Source organism: Patiria miniata, unplaced genomic scaffold (genome assembly GCF_015706575.1).
Source record: "Patiria miniata isolate m_02_andy unplaced genomic scaffold, ASM1570657v1 HiC_scaffold_7, whole genome shotgun sequence".
NCBI classification, from domain to species: domain Eukaryota; kingdom Metazoa; phylum Echinodermata; class Asteroidea; order Valvatida; family Asterinidae; genus Patiria; species Patiria miniata.
In genome coordinates, this window is record NW_024037074.1 from 16,948,080 (window position 1) to 16,967,196 (window position 19,117).

The 19,117-nt window shown below is 39.9% G+C and overlaps 3 protein-coding genes across 3 annotated transcripts; 1 reads left to right on the plus strand and 2 right to left on the minus strand.

The window, feature by feature from the left end:
- The first annotated feature begins 64 nt into the window (after positions 1 to 64).
- Positions 65 to 2,954, plus strand: LOC119745269 (GATA zinc finger domain-containing protein 1-like). Its single transcript, XM_038221506.1, has 4 exons — positions 65 to 428; positions 795 to 854; positions 1,386 to 1,566; positions 2,070 to 2,954. The coding sequence occupies exons 1-4, from the start codon at positions 105 to 107 to the stop codon at positions 2,258 to 2,260; spliced, it is 756 nt and encodes a 251-aa protein (XP_038077434.1). The 5' UTR covers positions 65 to 104; the 3' UTR covers positions 2,261 to 2,954.
- Positions 2,955 to 4,331: 1,377 nt separating this feature from the next.
- Positions 4,332 to 9,956, minus strand: LOC119745268 (solute carrier family 25 member 40-like). Its single transcript, XM_038221504.1, has 10 exons — positions 9,589 to 9,956; positions 8,990 to 9,049; positions 8,406 to 8,530; positions 8,024 to 8,091; positions 7,207 to 7,331; positions 6,524 to 6,697; positions 5,940 to 6,049; positions 5,461 to 5,542; positions 5,139 to 5,225; positions 4,332 to 4,775 (listed from the first exon to the last, which is right to left on the minus strand). Exons 1-10 carry the CDS (start codon positions 9,767 to 9,769, stop codon positions 4,660 to 4,662), a joined length of 1,128 nt encoding a protein of 375 aa, XP_038077432.1. The 5' UTR covers positions 9,770 to 9,956; the 3' UTR covers positions 4,332 to 4,659.
- A 1,990-nt stretch (positions 9,957 to 11,946) lies between these two features.
- LOC119745934 (solute carrier family 25 member 40-like) lies at positions 11,947 to 17,019 on the minus strand. Its single transcript, XM_038222638.1, has 10 exons — positions 16,392 to 17,019; positions 15,933 to 15,995; positions 15,614 to 15,762; positions 14,810 to 14,877; positions 14,513 to 14,646; positions 14,158 to 14,331; positions 13,637 to 13,746; positions 13,076 to 13,157; positions 12,693 to 12,773; positions 11,947 to 12,271 (listed from the first exon to the last, which is right to left on the minus strand). The coding sequence occupies exons 1-10, from the start codon at positions 16,816 to 16,818 to the stop codon at positions 12,162 to 12,164; spliced, it is 1,398 nt and encodes a 465-aa protein (XP_038078566.1). The 5' UTR covers positions 16,819 to 17,019; the 3' UTR covers positions 11,947 to 12,161.
- Positions 17,020 to 19,117: the final 2,098 nt, after the last annotated feature.

The window sequence follows — 19,117 nt, forward strand, 5'->3', positions numbered from 1 at the left end:
CAAATACCACTGCGAATTTCGCGGCATGTGAAGTTTCGGCTCACAAATCCCAATATATTTTTCTTAATTTTTCCTCTGGTCAGTGGTATTTTTCACACATCAAAATGCCGTTCGGGGAAAAGCCACTCTGCGTGACATGTAAGACGACTAATTCCCCCCTCTGGAGGCGAAATTCCGATGAGAGAATCCAGTGCAACTCGTGCTTTCTGAATCACCGAGGAAACGGGGAAGGAAGCGAGGACGGCAAGCCATCGGGGGCCGGGTCAGCCTCGGGGCAGAACGGCGGAGGAGCCGGTGGAAGACCGGGTCGTGAGGGAACTCGGAAATCAGCGAGAACTGTAAAGAAACTACGCTACAAACAGATCGTCAATGCGGCAAAGTCACAGGCCACCAAGGGGAAAAACAGGAGGATTGTTTTTAAAAGAAATGTAATTTGTAATTATGTAAATGTGATTTTTCATGATTTTTTTTTCATAACTGCGTTATTAAAATTAGTATTGTTCAGTAGGATTATAATTACACAGCTCTGACTAGACCCGTGAATGTGGCGTCAATAATAACGCTACACGTACATCTGATATGAAACCTTTCGACGTGTTCCAAATTTTCAACCTGAACGTCATTTGTCCCTCCCAGTATTATGATTATATTAAGTACTTACCTGTGAAGAATACAGTGAATATGCCAAAAATCGTATTAATCGGCATGCCCAATAAAATTCCATTTCCCAATAAATGGGTAACACACTCTCTAATAAATCATCATTTTTCGATCGTTTTTGCGTTGATTCACAGCCAATGAAATCCCCTGAAGCCAGTGCAACTGTTGTTACCAGTAACAGTGTGTTCCATCACGTAAGTACATGTCCAGCACCAATATTTCATCTTCGAAAATGTTATTTAATATAGATTTTAATGAAAAAGTGCTTCTGTTTTTTTGTTTGGAAATGTTGATGTAATGCCCAAAGCATAGCATCATTCCAACTTTAGTTGGGACGATCCTAACTTATCATTGTTGGGATTGACTCAACTATAGTTTGGACCGTTGCTTTACAGCTATAGTTGGGTGTAACATGGATTCTGAGACCTGCTAGAGTATAATATCAAATTTCCTGTTGAAAAATCATTTTGAGCTCACCATGATGATGTTTAATACGCCCCAACTAGACCATGGTCCCAACTAAGCTGGGACTGTCCCAAATGGTTTGTTCCAGTTGGAACACTTTAGTTGGATTTTCTCAACTAAAGTTGGGACTGATGGTCTAATTTGGGTGTAGCAGCAATATTCGGTCGTCGAGTTATCTTCAAATGTAGCACCTTTTATCAAGTCATGATTCAGAGGTTCAGACAGAGGACACTGAAAACACTCTTTCCTTGAATGTCCAGGGTGTGTACTTGCAAGCCGGTGACATTGTGTCAATTTTAGACGTTGAGGGCGGTATTTACTACGCGCAGATTGGAGGATTTCTTCAAGACCAGTACGGTGACAAGAGCGCAGTGATCACGTGGTTACTCCCCACACAAGCAACAGACAAGAACCATTTTGAGCCTTCTACATATATTTTGGGTGAGAAAAGTAAACCAATTAACCAATGTACTTTTTATTTGTTGATTGAAAAAGTTGTGCAAAGTCATGTTGCTCATGATTTCTAAAAAAATAAAAATTGTCTTCAGAATCATATCGTAGCTTTGTCTTCAGATAAGGCACCAGATTCAAGATTAATGATTGAAGGCCCCTGAATTAAAAAATCTCTGGAAGCACCAAAAGAATTCTCATTTTCTCCTTCAGCTTCAAGTCAAAACATCAAATCATTTAATACTACTGTTGATAGAAACATCAGCAGCTTCCAAATGATTTTGGAACCATTGATTAAGCAAAAGCCTGAGACAAAGCAGAGGACTGGTAACCAATGGGCAGCAGAAGGAGGGGGGGGGGACAAGGGGGAAGAGGGGGAAGAGGGGGTATTTGCACCCCGACCTTTTGACAATTATTATTTTCCTTTGCCTGATACCCTGCTACAGATACACTTCTCTTTCAGTAATGGCTTCATGACTTGACATTCTCAACAGGTCCAGAAGAAGAGCTCCCTCGCTCGTTGGAATATCTGGAGTTTGTTTGCCACACCCCCAGTGAGTACTACCGTTCCAGGACCACGCCCCTTCCTGTGGATTCGCTGAGAGAGGAGAAGGGTTTCGTCTGGTCCAGCGTCATCCCACAGAGGCCACCGTCGACTGCTGCAATCTTCGGGGGGAAGAGCTGACCTGCAACTTTCTCAATGTTTTCGCGTTTTTTTTTTCATTCTTTATTTTTGCATTTTTTGTTGACCTGACAGTGGTGTTACACAAGTTGGATTTTCAGGAGGCAAAAAGAATGTAACTTTCTCTTCGGAATATTTGAGAACAGAAAAGACACTTATTTTTGCCACATTGACGAACGTATTTCTTTAATGAAATAATGTGTGCATTGTTAAGTTTCCTTACTCGACTTAATATTGAATAATGAGTGAAAACGAAAATCTTTGCAATGTCTTTGCCCTGGAAAAAATCTCGTATTGGATTCATTGAAGCTTGGATGTAACAGCTGTATTGAATTGTAAATAAATCCACCCATGAAACACTAAACGGTCTGAACAGAAGTTACCTTTTTCTTCTTTTCACCTAAAAGAAATTATCGGTCAGGGTTCTTAGTCGTGGAAAAATCCTTGAATTTGAAGTTACCATGGAGAGTAACAGAAAAGTCATGGAATTTTGTTATTTTACAAGGAGTCATTGAAAGTTGATATTCCAAGAAAAAAAGGAAGTCACAGAATCCTTTATAACCCACACGTGATGATTTATAATATTTGGCTATGGCAGTGTTCCAGTATGTATATCATTTCAAGATACCTGTGAGGCACGGTCGGTGGTAAGTTCACGTTGTTTTCCTGTAATCTTGAGTGCATTTACTGCAAAATTGAACGGTTTTGATAACATGTTTCTTGGTGTTTGAATAATGATAACGACTAAAAATTAAAAACTTATTAACGAAACTTGGATTCAAGTATGTTTCCCCAAAAACAGGATCTCTAGATTTTACAGGAGCTTTTGTTCTGGCAACACTGCACACTCCCAACTCCGACCCCAACTCCAGAAAAAACTCAAAACATAAACATAAGAAAAAAGACCAACTAATTTTTCTAAGGAATCTTTATTGTGTTCAAATAGCAATATAATAATTTTTTTTCATATATATCTTTAGTCAAGTCACTGCCTGAGCAGTAAAGATATTTACAGATATAAAAATAACAGACCGTCAGTACAATTATTACTAAATGAGCAGCTACACTTGGCCGATGTAATCTTTGCACTAAGAGTATCGACCGTAAGACTACGAAAATCGACCCCAAAATCTCAGAAATCTGAAAAAAAATTTATGATCCTTGCTCAATATCAACAACTGAACTCTGTGGTGGTTTTTTTTCCACTAAGCTGCATGACTAAATATAATCAACGACGCAAACATGTAATTCACAAAACATGCTGGTATAAAAATCACACTTAGGCCAAAAAAAATAAGTCTCCGGTTTCTGGTATGGAGCTTGCCCAAAAAGTGGTGCGGCGACGCGGCTTTTTTTTTTTTTTTACCTGATTTTTTTGCTTCAAATGTGTGCTGATGACTGCAAATGGTGCCCGACTAAACTTAGTGCAAATATATGGGAGTCAAGAGAGGCCACATAAAGCTTATTCTCGACCATAACCCAATCTAAAAACACGTTATAATTGTGCAGCAGCAGGATTCCAGTCAAACCAGTGAGTTTGGCGGTTTTGAGACATCATCTTTCATTGAAAAAAAAACTTTTTCATTTTGCCGACGCGCATGGCTACGGCGACGCGCGCGCATACCAGAAACCGGAGACTTTTTTTTTTTGGCCTTAGTTACGAATAATTATTTCATTTGTGCACAGACGATGCCACAAATAAAAACATGATTTTAAGGTTTATGGTTTTTTTTCTGTTCAGACTAGAGCTTAGAAGCTGAAAAGCTTACTTTTATAGAAATTCCAATGGGGCTCTACATCCGGTGTCTACTTGGGAATAAACCACAAAATAATGGGGAAAAAACCAAACAACGAAAAATCTGTAGCATCAAATGTGTACGACTTATTTTTTTCAGCTGACATCACTTCAAAAACATGCATTGTTAAAAACGGCACTTAAAACAGTGCGATCAATCACATGGGTATTAAAGGCTGACACTTTACTGTGTTACAGGGCAAGTCCAAGAATTCCTGCACACTATGTCCCATACGTACCCAAAGTTTAACCCTCTAAGATATTCATGCATTTCAGCGATTTTTATTCTACTAACATTGGGCATCTGCCAGGAGAATACCCACAGGAATTTCTATGTTATTAGTCTTTGCGATGATAATGTAATTAAAGAAAACATGGCTTACATATGGGACAAAAAGAGAACCTTTTCTTAGACTTGCCCTACAGTTAAAAGATAACCTCTGCACTTTGACCTTTGACACGGTTGTCTTCAAATTAAAACTTCGGAGAACTGACAAATGTAAACATCCAAACGGTGGGCGGAGCTAATGGCTGAATGGTCCTCTGCGCTTTTCTCTTCCCTCTCATTGGTCGATTTCCAAGATCCTTGATATCCAATTCTCTGATGCTACGTAAGAGACAGAGCACCCTCGTTGCGCTTATGGAAGAACGCTTTCCCAGCCTCGTACGTACTGATCATCATCGCGCAAGCTGGGGTCACTTTGGCAATGCGAGGGGAAATACCTGTGGGGAAAAAAAAAATAATTACGAAGTGTCCAGATATGTACACACTGTCTTGAACAGTTTTGCTGTTATCATTTTAATGAACATCACTGGTTCCGCAGACATTTGGTGTGGATTCCAAGCTCAAGTTGTTCAAGTATCCCTTTTAATAAACAAATTTCTTCCTTTCTATAAACGAATCTGCACACGTGATCACTGTACATTCACGAGGCCAAATTCAATGGGAAACCATTGTGCACGCTATTGTACAAAGCAACTGCCCCTCTGATGGATTATCTCAATAAAAGCTAGTACAATGCATTCACCATTGAAGGGGGCCTTCGCGATAGAAATGATAGTGTGCCGGGATTGTTCCATACATACCTGCGAAAAGGCCTCTGAATCCCCTCTCTGCATAGAGTCTCTGCATGATATGCCATGTCGAGGAGGCGCGGTAACTGGAATCTTTTTCTGTTTTTTTTTCAAAGAAAAATTTAAAGATGAAGTTTTATAAGTATTAAAAAATGCCTTTATTTCTCAACAACAAAAAAGTGTGGCGAAATATGTGGCCAGGTTCCTCACTACTGTACATCAATAAAGACGTGGTAAAAAGCAAACTAACTTTAAAAAAAAAAAAAAAAAATGTTTTTGGATACTGGAATAATGCTACCAGTTGTTCAAAAAAATTGTAATTAAAATATCTTACTGGTATTGAACATGGCTTCTCCGAGTTCTATTTGTCGGTGTGTCTTCACGACATCAAACGGAGAGGTAAGAACAGCTGCAACCTATAACAAACGACAAAATAAAATTAAGTATTATTTTTATCAACCCAAGTAGAGCCTTCTTAAACCTTCTAAAAACCATGAAATTGTGTACTAATTAACTGCACCTATTGTTTTCAGTACTTGAACAAAAATCTGAACATCAACATGCCCGTAAAATAAGTGTGTCGACAAATCCGAATTGTGCACAAGGTTGGAATCGGACCAGGGTCACCAGAACTGAAGGAGAGAAATGTACCCGACTGTAATTCTCTTGAATCTTTATGAGTAGTGCTCAAATCATTTGTTTGTTTTTTGGGGGGTTAATTCACACGATTCAAGCCATTCTTGTCCATATTTATTTTCCTGACCTTTGGAGGGATATTTTTGACAACTTGTTGAAGCATGAAATAAGTCTTACCGTTCCTGACACAGCACCGGCCAGAAATGATGCCAAGAACGTTGGCTCCTTCCGATGGTATTTCAGACAGACTCTGGCCTTCATGTACTCGTAGCTGACCCATAGAATCACTGTGTAAAATAAAACACAATCACTCAAATTAACCATCAAAGATACAGACAAGTATCGACAATCAACAAGATATCGCCTGAAGTCATAATCAATCACGGTGAAACTATTCATAATGATAAACAAAGAAATTGACTGTTTGAACCTACATCTTACTAACATTGCCCTGTCGCGGAACTAGTCGATTTCATGACTTCTGACTAGTGCCCCATGGTTAAAGACATTGAAAAATAACTGGGAGACTGCCAATACAGGGCTGAATAACTCAGAAGAGCGCATGTTTTTTTGAGATTGAAGGTTCAGATCCAACACCAGTCAATTTCTTTACTCTACCAAGTAATGAGTAAAAATGAAACTATGGCAGATTATTTGATGCATAATTCTCTGCATAATTTCCAGTATCACTTCAATAAAAATACAAATTTAATGACTGATCCAAACCCGGTGAGAATTTCAGTGACAGCTGCAAGTCTTACTTGAGAATGGAACGTCCCTCAGAAGTGTGGGACCCAGACCCCTCCACAGCGACAACCAGCCTTCGTCCTGTATGGCCGTCCTGATGCAACTGACCAATTCGTTGTAGGTCAAAGGTCGAGACTGCATCTTGGTCCGTACCAACTCCAACGGGGAGATGACAGTAACTGCAAAAACTGGCGGGACAAATCATTTTTATTAATATGACAATACAGAGCACAATGCTTAAGGAATTTGTGAATGAAGAGCACAGGATGCTCTATCCGCTCCGTTCACAAGTACCCCCTCACCGGCAAACTAAGTACAGTTGGGGGTGACCGACCGACGCCATCTTGCCTTACTGCAATTTTGCTGCGACGCGCGGCCATACCACTGCATGTACATAGTACAAATCCCCTGGTGTACGTGCGTCACACACAAGGAACGGTGCGCGTCAACCAGCTAAATGTCCCGCCCATGGGATGTCGTTGCTAGGTAAAAGGGCGCCCTCTTTCGTTGGCGCACGGAGCCCATAGCCTAACAAAGGCATGCGTACAGCACAAATATTTTGCTTGTTCACGTATTCTGTTCGATCACCAGCTAAGGTGCTTAGCTGAAAAAGGGGTTACCAGCTACAACGTCAATTGATTCATGCTGCTTGGGACTGGCTCCCCGCTGTTCTCGCTTAGCAAAGAATTTGGCTTACCTCTGGCTAACCCGCCGCTTGCCATGGGTATCAGCATACTAGACTTGCCATTCTGGTAACCCATCCACTCCTTCAGCTGGTCATAGCATGTGTAGTAGAGAACCGTGGCTGGTACTGCCATTAGCCTAAAAGATATACAATACAATACAATATTTTACATGCAAAATATTAATTTTCAAAAATTTCCACAAACCCGAAAGTCCACAGATATTCATTATTTGTACTCCCTTCCTCAATCTTAACTAAAGGGATGGTCCTCCTAAATATTTCTGCCTGTGTTGTAGTCGAGTTTATCAGAAATCCATACAAGTCCAGTCACAAGTAGATCACAAGTCAATGCACAAGTCCAGTCACAAGTAACAGTGGATGAACAGTTTTGGAGGAGTACCTTCGTCAAATCTCGTTTGAATAGCTTGTGAGTTGACTTGGGACTGGAGGACTTGTGATGGACTCAAGTATAACATTGATTTCATCCCAGTTTAAGCAACAATATCATTAAGCATCTAAACACACATTAAAACCCTAACCCCCGAAGGGTTCCTCAGGACTACCTTGATAAATCCAACAGAGTCCAACGGTTACTTCCTGCTCAATCCAACAGAATCCAACTGTGCCTAATTTTTAGTTGCCTGCTGGATCCAACAGAGTCCAACTTGGTGTTATATATCAGTACCCAACAGAATCCAACACTGAATATGTACATGTACATTTGTACAAGGGATTTACTGCTCAATCCAACAGGCTCCAACGGGTATATGATATAGTTGGATCCTGCTGGATTCAGCAGGGTTAGGGTTAAATTTGTTGGATATCTTACAGTGTTGGAGGAAGTCCACTCCACAGCTTGGAAATTCCTTCATTTTTCGCTATTTTGAACATGGCATCCTGAAGAAAAGAGAAAAAAACAAAGAAAGAAAATGTGTTTTAATAACAAACCTAACCAGAAAAATATTTTCCACAAACCACAAATTTCTTAGGTTCCATTACCTTTACTATTCTTTGAAAGCAGCCTAAATCCACCAAAATCCAACACAGCAACGATACACTTTTTAAAAAATGGAAAACCAAGGCTCTCCTCAAGTAACAGTATCGGGGTTTTGAAGTCCGGAATCTGTCAAATTCCAACAGATCTGGTGTTGGAATTTGACAGATTTTGGAGGGTCAAGGATGAATGAAATTCGCTGGACAGCAATACTTACCACTGTTCCATTGAACTGGCCAGGCCTTTTGTACCATGGGGCGATTGTCGTGATAACCGGTTCTTTCCCATTTATGCACGTGCAGATGTGATCCATCAAACCGTTGCAGTATAAAAAACATTGACCTGTTGGCAAAGTAATTAATAGGAAATGTTTAAAAATTGTACTCTATATGATCTGGTTGAATTGGCTCATTATTAAGACTCTGAAAACTCAATGAAGGTCAGTCATTGCAAACGTGTTGAAAAGACATGAATCTGGGACTGAGAAACATTTTCAATGTACTTTGAAAATGCACTTGACTATCTATAGACTCTGTACACAACCAAAAAAGTGGCGCCTGGATACTACGTTCTTTCCCAATGAAAATGGTACGAGGCAATTTTAGTCCAACATGACTATTCCGCGAAGCTAGTCTGAAAATGTGGGACTATCTGTTTGTCTCTCCCCCCCCCCCCCCCCAAATTAGTTTACTATAGTCATGCTATCTGATAGTAGCGGGTATAACCGATCACTTTTTTGTATGAGGCTAACATTCCATCACACAAAATAGTGATCTGATGTGACCGTTGACACATACTCACCGCTGGCCATTGGTTTCATCTGAGTCTGCAGTCGGATCTTCACAACATCCAGAGGGGTCACTGAGGCACAAAATGTGGGGAAACAAAAAATAATTTCTGAAAGTGTAAAAACTATCTACAGTACATACAAAACACAAGAATTTTTGCATGTCATGTTAATTTTCATAAATTAGGACTTTTTTTTTTCAGTCCTCTTGAACACTTGTCACAATTTTCAAGCCAAAATTTCTGTCTTAACTAAGCCCAATACCCTTCTACCCAATTCTTATGTATGTTAAAAACAACACTGGAAGACCGGTGGGCCATAATGGGACAGAGGGACCCCCCCCCCTCCTCTCTTTTGTGTTATGCATTATGCTAATAATCTCAGGGGTTCTTTTGAGATATCTGGGGGACTAGGCAGGTAGCATTAGTTTAGGGTGTGTATATGGTATAACTCCCCCCCCCCCATGCCCCCACCCCTCAACTTTTTTCAATGAATTGAACCTAGGCCTAGTCTAGTCGATTTCCATTGTTTTTTTGTGTGGATTATTGATGCCCTCAATCATTACGCATTTCATTTTCACTAATTAAATAACAAATTCTGGGCCTTTGCTCACTGAATAATGCCGTCAGAAAGGCTCCAGTTCCAGACGATACCATCTGCTGTACCGGTGTCAGCGGCGGTAGGTGCTGAGGCGGGCCTGCGGCTACCGCGGGCCTACCGCTTACATCATCATCACAACGGGCAGCAGCCACGGAGCCTCTCGGCTCGGAATGCCCGTCATTCTCACGCGGCATACTGGCTCAAAAGAGCCGCTTAAGGCCTGAAAAGGGCTCACTTTCAGTTCTTGAGACGTTCAGTCTTGCATTGGTATGAGTTACGGTACTGGCTGGTAAACACAATGCAGAAATTTTGGACGGCGATGAATTACACAATTAAGAAAAACTGCATCATTCCCCCACGTCCCACATGACACACGTTGGATAGGATCATGGATAGGATATATGATAACATGCGATGAAGTGCGCCACCTTGCGGCAAGACTCGTCGTAACAAAAATCATACCCTTTTGTGGTTGAAAAGTTAAAGTTGGGGTCATATTTTTATATTTCACTATAGTCACATTAAAACATCATCATTCGCATTAAATTGATTCATCTTCGATTTTAGTGATCATTTATTGAACAAAACATGAAAATCCATACTGTAAGTTTAGGTTGAAAAGTTTGTAAGAGTTGGGGTCATATTTTTATCTTTCATTAAAGTCACATTAAAACAACATAATACGCATTAAATTGATTTATCTTCCATTTTATTGATCATTTAATGAACAACACATGAAAATCCATATTGTAAGTTTACAAAAATGCACTTGGCCTTTAACAATGTAGGAAACATTTAAATATCCAAAAACCTTTCAGGGTGGCAGAAATTAAATTTACTGTTATCTGTATGGTCTTTAATGAAGCACATTTTTAAGGTATTGCCATTTGAAGTTCTAATACATGAACCCATTTTTTGAAGTAGGTAAAGCTTCAATAAACATGACTGAATAATATGAAATTGAATTTTGCCTGTTTAACAAGCAAAATCACAGAAAACAAAAGGTATTGATTTATAACAACACCTTACATTCAGAGCACCTTGCAGCAAAAATAATCATACAAGAAAAACATGCAAGTTTAATTACAAACGTAACAAGGAAAGAAATCATTTACAATTATTACTGTTAATTGCAACAAATGATGTCAAAATTCTTTGGTGATCTGTATGTTCACTACTCTTAGGAAAATCATAGGGAGTAGTGTGCTCCAGTCGTAAATATGCACAAAATAGTTGCACCCATAGGATAAAAAAACATGTTTTGAAATAATAACTATTCATAATAACTATTCATAATAATAACCTGTTCCCAAATGAAGTTTCCTTTAAAACAAAATTAATCTTCAAACCCTGCTTGAACTATGAAAAAAAAACTTAAATGAAAATTGCAGTCCTTTTTTAAGGAGTAAAGTCAAGCTCAATTAACAATATATATACATAAGGAAACACCATATTGGTACACAGGTTTCCCAAGCAACTACAGACCACTTGTAATTCCTTGTAGATCAAAAGATAAAAGACTGTTTGAAAAGTTCTTCAGAATTAATATCAAGTTTAAAGCAGCATGCAGTACAGTTTCTATATCAAACTTATTTACAATGAAAAGCCTTTTGAGCACACACAGTCACTTCAGCTAATCACATAGTAAGGAAAGCGAAAAATCTTTGTTTATATAATAATGCCACAAATTTCAATATCTTTGTCAGGAAAGGATGAAATATTGCAAAGTGAAATATTTCACAAACTGAAACATGGATTTTTTCCCCCGTTACAAACTGTTTTGGTCAGAACTCTTCCTAATTGCTTGTCATTCATTGAAATTGTTTCTTTAATCAGTACTGTTTTGACTCTTGAGGTAAATTGCACTAACTTTTTGGAAACCCTTGAAATCTTTTCAATTTGCAGTCAGCTGGTGTTCTATATTCATTCTTACAGAACATCTGCCAAGACAATGCCCAATATCAAAAACACAAACAATGCAACAATGATTCAACAAGTTAAAAAATGCCTTGAAAATCCCAACTGTTCTAACGGTGAGCTGTTCCAAGCATTGTTGAACACAATTAAGCTAACAGATACCCACGTCACTAACAATAAGGTTGCAAATTCACTGGCACAGAATAACTATAAAAGTAACAAAGTTCGAAAAAGCTTCAAAGCAGCGAAATATGTACAAATCATTACTACAAAAACACCAAAACAGTTCCAAAAAGTTGATACATATTCACTGTTTTTACTGTCTCACAGTTTACCAACTGCACTCGTTTCTGCATGCAGGGATCGTCACATCATGTCGCCCATTCAGCAATTAAAATAAGTGTGCATTTGGTTTTTCGGAAGCATCTATAAGTCAGCATCTTGTAATGTGAAATTTAACATTTAGACTCATCACAAATGAAGTAAATGTCGCATACCTAGTGGAGGACTTTCTATTCATATTCACTGGTTAATTCTGACTTTTTGAAGTGCCAATTTCTTTTCGTACTTCTCTTCGTGGGAAGTGTCAACTTTTCCTCGGTGATTTTCGGGTAGCTCGTTGTCAAGGTTCATAGGTCGATGACCTTTTTCACCAACAGGGTTCAAAGGTCAGTAACCCCTTTCCAAGTTGTGCTTCCGGAAGTACGAGATGAAGCACTCGTAGGTTGTAATGAGAATGGCACTGGAGGGCGCCCCTTTGCAGATGCGCGGCACGGTGCCTGTAAAAACGAATCAATCAATTGCATTTCATTTCTTTTTGTGACAAAATAATTTCTAGTGTACTTTAGGATTAAAAATTTGGCACCATTCAATGCTCTTACACATTTCATAATGTTTTGAGGGGGAAAACTTTCACTGTCATCAATTTTCTTAAGTTTTAGTTGCAATTTTTGTTTAATGAAAAAGTTAGTTCAAGCATGACTCAATCAATACATTTCTGTCGTACGTGACCAATAAGAATTGATCATTTGCACTGCCGCCATGTTTGAGGTGTGTGGTTTTGTTCCACTGGGGTGCGCATGAGTTAACTGCTCGTGCATTATGTTACCGAATTAGCATAAAAATACACACCTCAAAGATGGCTGCCAAATGCAAATTGTCTATACATTAAGAAAATGTCACAATGGTTGCAGGACTTACCGGCAAAGAGCCCCTTCATTCCAGCTTCGGCAAAGATTGTCCGCATGATAGCCCAGCTATTGGTCTTGCATTTTGGAATGACTGCACAAATAGAAAACAAACATTTGCCATGAGTTAAAACCAATTTTTCATTTTTTTTTTGATAATTACTCGGTGATTTAATATCTCGGTGATTTAATATCTCACAATGAATAACAGTTTGGCTAAGCAGGCTTACGTTTGTAATTTAGGTTTTTTTTGGCCCAAAATCATGTGGTATGCCATGCTGTTTACAAACCAAGAATATTGGACCTTTGAAATGTGAGCAAAAATTGAAATTTTGTCTTGGAAAAACGGGTTACATACACATTAGTGTTTCTGAAGTTTAAATTTAAGATACTTACCGGTGGGTGCAGATGCTTTTCCAATGGTGATTTGTTTCTGGGTTTTGACGACATCAAATGGTGTGGACACAATTGCAGCCAGCTAAACAAAAAGAGAAAGAAAAACAATGCAAAGTAAACTAAGCTCCTTTTGTTCCACTTATTCCAATTTGCATATAAGTTAAGTGAAATTTGCATACTGGTAAAATGATTGGCTAAAAGTAAGTTTGCTTATTTGCATATTGTTAAATGATTGGCTAAAAGCAAGTTTGCTCATTTGCATATTGGTTAAACGATTGGCTAAAAGCAAGTTTGCTCATTTGCATATTGGTTAAATGATTGGCTAAAAGCAAGTTTGCTCATTTGCATATTGGTTGAATGATTGGCTAAAAGTAAGTTTGCTCATCTGCATCATCAGCAACAGTCAGTGGAACAATACAGGCCGGCTAATTTCCAAACACTAATGTGAGGAATTAGATTTTGCTGACATAGTGCAATAGTAAATATTTTAGATAATATATAACATTTGTTTCGAAGCAATTATTTCCGATTTTCAGATAATCTGATTTTTGCTATACTTACAACTCCAGATGCAGCGCCAGCCCAGAATGTCATGGCAACCGTTGGGTCAGTGGTGTTGCAAACCTTGCACAATTCAGCCTTCAAGAGTTCGTAGTTGGTCCAGTACAGCACTGTAGGGTGTCGAGGAGAATTCAATCATAACAAAAAATTAGAAGTAGGACAGTCAAGATTTGGCAGTCCTTACAAATCTTGAAACAAAGGGGATAAAAGTATCAGAAACTTTGCCCATCCCAATTCATCATAAAAAGTCTTCACAACTCCTCACAAGTCGGTCACAAGTCCTCACAAGTCAATCACAAGTCCTCTCAAGTCCTGAAAAGTCCTCACAAGTCAATCACAAGTCCTCACAAGTCCTCCAGACTCGATTCAAGTCAAAACCATTCAAACAATCTGTGATGAAAGCAGTCCTTTGTTCATCCAATGTTGCTGTTGGGACTGGACTTGTGAAAGGACTTGTGACGTACTTTAGACCGGACTTGCGATGGACTAGACCACAACACTGCCAGAGAGGAAAATCTTGCCTGCATACATGACGTCCCGACTGAGCATAGGGCCAAGACCCCTCCACAGGGACGACAGACCTTCAGTCTTGATGGCCTGGCGAAGGCAGCGCATCAGTTGGGCGTACGAGGTGGGCTCTGCCTGCATCTTGGTGCGGATCATCTCAATCGGGCTGATGGTCGTCACGGAGACAGCTACAATATGAAAGGGAAAAAATGTTTTTTTTTATTTTTTTAAAGAAAAGTACCCCCCCCCCCCCAAAAAAATTATCCAAAATTAAAAATGTAAGTTCTGCAGTTTAATCGTACAGTTAATTAGAGTGTATATAAATTTATTTTAATCATTTTCTTAAGAAAAACATTAAAGACAAATTACCTCTTGCAGTACCACTTGCAGACAGAGTGATGAGAAAGCTGTTCTTGTCTGTGCGGCCCTTTTGGAAACCCATCGCCGACTTCAGTTTCTCGTAGACGGAGAAATAGATCACATTGGATGGGATACGCATCAGTCTGCAACAAAACCATGCAAGATATTTTATTTAAAAATGTGCAATAAATATTGTAAGAAAGAAACTACCACATTCTGCAGCACACAGGTAGACCCCAATGTTGTACAAAAAGGCTGTTTTTAAATCAGAAATCGAGAATTGGAAGAGAGTGTGTTCAAACTTACAGGGCAGGAGTAAGGCCACTCCACAGTCTGTTCAAGCCCTCACTTCGGACAATCTTTGCAAAGGCATCCTGAAAACAAAACAAAAACAAACATTTCACTTAAGAGCCATTCCTGAAAAAAAAAAAAGAATTCGACAACTTATATGAAGCATTATTTTTAAATGATGTCAACATTTAAAAGCAGTGTTGTCAGCATTTAAAAAATATCCGAAATTGAGGTCGCCACTTCCAATCAATATATATGTAGTCTGGATTTGCTAAGGCCAAAAAAAAAAAGTCTCCGGTTTCTGGTATGCGCGCGCGTCGCCGCAGCCATGCGCGTTGGCAAAATGAAAAAGGTTTTTTTTCAATACAAGATGATGTCTCAAAACCGCCAAACTCACTGGTTTGACTGGAATCCTGCTGCTGCACAATTTTAACGTGTTTTTAGATGGGGTTATGATCGAGAATAAGCTTTATGTGGCCTCTCTGGACTCCCATATATTTGCACTAAGTTTAGTCGGGCACCATTTGCAGTCATCAGCCGACATTTGAAGCCAAAAAAAAAAAAAACAGGTAAAAAAAAAAAAAAGCCGCGTCGCCGCACCACTTTTTGGGCAAGCTCCATACCAGAAACCGGAGACTTTTTTTTTTTGGCCTAAAGTAACTTTTCTTAAGTTACTTAAGCAACTTTTCCATGTATTGGGTTTTTTTTTATTTGCTTTCAGACTAAAGTGATCAGTTATGCTATTTCTATGTTAATAATTATTTGAGAAATTTTCCAAAAAAAACCCAAAACAACCACCCAATATGACGTTTTACTTACCAAGGTGCCACTGAATCTGTAGGCTGATGTGGCACTCGGGCAGATGACGTGGGAATGTGAGCGAGTTGCAGGAAGACAGGTGTATCTTCTATACGGGACGAGGTTGAGGGTGGAGTGGGGGTGACTGTCAAAAACTGGACGAAAAGACCCTGGAAAAACAAAAACAAAAAAACAATGAAGAGTGAAAAGTTTGGAAGTTAAACATTGCATGACAGAATTGCGAAGTTGCACACAGTTTGGAAACTGAAGATGAATGATGTTTAAGATTAAGAGCAAAATTATAGGAAGTTTGGAAAAAGTTTGTTAAATTGATGCTTACGTATGGTTTCGATGGGTTGCTGCTGTGCCTGGAGCCTCACTTTAACCACATCTAGTGGAGTCACTGTGTAAAAAAAAAAGTCAAGAAACGTGCTTACAAGTTACATTGATTTATAGTGCTTTGATACGATTGAGTACGAAGGCCCATTTTATTGAGAAAGCAAGGAACAACAGGGCTGGATTTTTTTTAATTCAATTATAGGGCCTAGTACAGTAATAAGTACAGGTATCCCTGTTAATTCTACCATGAAAAAAGTATCAAAGCCAGGCGGAAACAAACAAAATCTTTTGTCAAAGTTAAGTAGGGCCTTGCCCTACACCAATTTTCAGAAGCGGAGGGGGGGGGGGGGGGGGGGGCGCGGGTTTACGGAGGAGGCGGGGTTGGACTTTTACGGGGGAGGGCACGCTAATAATAAGTTTAGTAGGCCCCTAGGCCTACAAAAAGAATCTGCCAACTTACTGAAAACAGACATGAATACGGTTCCAGCACATGAGGCAATCCCTCTCTGTAGAGAGGTCACATCAACTTCCAATTGCGACTGACCAGCTGCCTGGGGAGCGATGCTTCTGGTGGGGCTCTGCGACGCTTTCCTCGGCAAGGCATCACCTCGGGAAGACGGGGAAAGGCTCCCCGCACGGACGGGTTTCCCCAACGGTCTCTCCCCGACTCTGCTTTCAGCAACCGTGAGCGGCTTTGGAGAAAATCCCCCACTGTTGGACGACTTCCGATCAAACTCCGGGGATGGTGGAGGTGGAAGCGAGCAAGGGAAACTCGGGCCCCCGGGAAACTGGCCGATTTGCTGTAGATTCTGCAGCGGCTGCCCGCTGCCGTTCGCTCCCTGCCCAACGACCACCCCGCTGGGCTGAAGAAACTTGGGTCTGCACATTTCGTAAGATAAATCTCACAAAAAACAGCAGAACTTCAGGAGCAATGACAGACCCCAAGCTTCCTCGTCGAGTCCCAAATCAAATCTAACCTGTAGCGCACGGACAATCGGAAACGCGTAAAACGAACGTTGGCCTCGAAAGCTCCAGCGCCTACGTGCAGAATCGACAGTGCACGTTTCTGGTCACTGGCCGCTTTATGGATGTAAACAAGTTCACGTGCTCGGGGAATGAACGCGCGCGAACCTAACTAGACTGTTCCACTCTTTCATTAGGTAGGTGGGAAGTCAAATTATAAACGAGAAAAATTCCAAAACGCAAACAGTCACAGCCAAAGATATTATCATGCGTTAAGTTTTAACTTCTAGTCCTTACCTATGTCATTTGTATCTTGTTTTAGTTTTATTTCTCTTTACATCTTTATTGTTTATTAGCAACCCTCCGACAATTTATCCCTATACATGTCATAAGTGGTAGATTCTACCAACAAAGCGCGCGCGTGGTGCCTGGATATCATCCAGAGTCCGCGTGCCGATTTCCTAGAAAAATGATAATCGCGAGAATGCCTCACCAATTCTTCGGAAATGGAACAAAGTCGTGATGAGAAAAACATGGCCAAAGGCTGTGACAATAATTCTGCCAAATAATTATGATTAAAATATTTTCTTTCTTTCTCTATCGCGGAGAAATTTCTCGTCGACGCTATGCATGCAAATTGTTCACCTTTTGTTCCGACAACAGAACTTTTAATTTTTTTACATTATTTTAAACGTATTTGATTAATCTTTTCTTTTTCATGTCAAAAATATTTAAAACACACAATGAGTTGCTTTGGTTAAGGAGAATGAATTTTGGAGGGGGGAAATATTTAAATGTGTAAGTTGCCTTTTATTTTATGTCGTTTTGAATCAAACGGAGAAACTCGTGCACTGCAAAGCCAAATATTACCGACTTTACAAGTCTCTGGGATATGGATTGCCAAGTCAGCAACACAGTCTGCATGTTTGCACACACAGCTGTCGAAAATTGACCCGAAATTTGATAATCAATTTTGAGCCCTGGATGGAATGCAGGCTTTTCGAGATGGCTGGCCGGTTTCCTACCTCCATGGTTTGAATAAGCGGCGGCAATTTCTTGCCAGCTTGGGGGAGGGGGTGGGGGGGTGAAGGACCGCCAATTTTCTAGGGCAGCGGGCTGTTGGAGTTGGTAGTGTGTGTGTGTGAAAAAAAAAGAGACTGAAATTTTCGAGTTCTACAATCTGAAATACTGACTGAGCTAGCACAGGGGGAGGTACAAGGGTGCGATAGTCGTGCAGTGTTTTGAGCAGTGCTCAACAAGATGGGAAATGGAATTCAGAACATTAATTCATATTTGGCAAAATGTTAACACCGCTCCATCTTACTAGCCAAAAGTGCATCGCAACTGCCTCAATACGCTCATGTAGAATCAGCTTTCCCATAATCAGCTTTCCCATAATCAGACACAAGAAACTACAAATACATGTATACACTGCCGTGTTTTACTCTCGACGTATCCCATTTATAAGGTTTGTAAAACGAAAACCTTTCAAGTACATGTACTTGGGTGAGGTCCTCGGGGTTAGTGTTTTGCAGGTAACCCATGGTCTCAAGGCCTCAGCTAGACAGTCTGGGTCACTGAGCTTGGCCTACGTGCGCGTGCCAGAACCGTCAGGTCAAGGCAATAAAAATACGTCCCTGGCTATTAAACGGGCTGACTTAGAGATTGATTAACATACAATAGTCTGTCTGTAGCTAGCTAGCTTCGGCTGCGAGTGCGAGGTGAAGGACACTCATCGGATCTGTGACCGAATTGTGAAGGCATTGTATTGAGCTGTGCGCTTATCTTGTCAAGTTGTTAGCTCAGTTTATGAAATTAAATGTATTCGTGGTTTCGTGGCGTCAGCACATTTGCGGATCCTTTTCCAAGTAATCTTCCCGTTGAAATCAATTATTTTTCGCTGTACTAAATCCAAGAAAACCTCGGGCAACAATTGGGCATCCGAACGAGGGATTCTTGACACAGCCTATATTATATATATTTTCTTTTTAATCGTATGATGCTTAACATCTAGCAAATAGCAGTTTCATCACGAGAAATTATAACCTCAATAAAGGCTCTTAGATGGATCTCCGCCTTTAGATACGTTGTCCAAAAACTTCGTTACCCTAATTGAAAAGGGCCCGCCGAAGTGACATCTCTTCAAGAGTGTTCAGCGTACAGTTTTTTTCTTCATAAAATGCCCGTTCAAATTATTGTCATTGAATGACTAGTAGTAGTAAA

Coding starts and splice junctions, on each gene's coding strand:
- LOC119745269 (XM_038221506.1), top strand. CDS start 105: ATGCCGTTCGGGGAAAAGCCACTCTGCGTGACATGTAAGACGACTAAT. Junction 855..1,385: donor GTAACAGTGTGTTCCATCAC/GTAAGTACATGT, acceptor TTGAATGTCCAG/GGTGTGTACTTGCAAGCCGG. Junction 1,567..2,069: donor GCCTTCTACATATATTTTGG/GTGAGAAAAGTA, acceptor CATTCTCAACAG/GTCCAGAAGAAGAGCTCCCT.
- LOC119745268 (XM_038221504.1), bottom strand. CDS start 9,769: ATGCCGCGTGAGAATGACGGGCATTCCGAGCCGAGAGGCTCCGTGGCT. Junction 8,531..8,989: donor GATGAAACCAATGGCCAGCG/GTGAGTATGTGT, acceptor CTTTGCCAACAG/GTCAATGTTTTTTATACTGC. Junction 5,543..5,939: donor CCGGTGCTGTGTCAGGAACG/GTAAGACTTATT, acceptor CGTTTGTTATAG/GTTGCAGCTGTTCTTACCTC.
- LOC119745934 (XM_038222638.1), bottom strand. CDS start 16,818: ATGTGCAGACCCAAGTTTCTTCAGCCCAGCGGGGTGGTCGTTGGGCAG. Junction 14,332..14,512: donor TGCAAGTGGTACTGCAAGAG/GTAATTTGTCTT, acceptor TTCATATTGTAG/CTGTCTCCGTGACGACCATC. Junction 13,158..13,636: donor CTGGCGCTGCATCTGGAGTT/GTAAGTATAGCA, acceptor CTTTTTGTTTAG/CTGGCTGCAATTGTGTCCAC.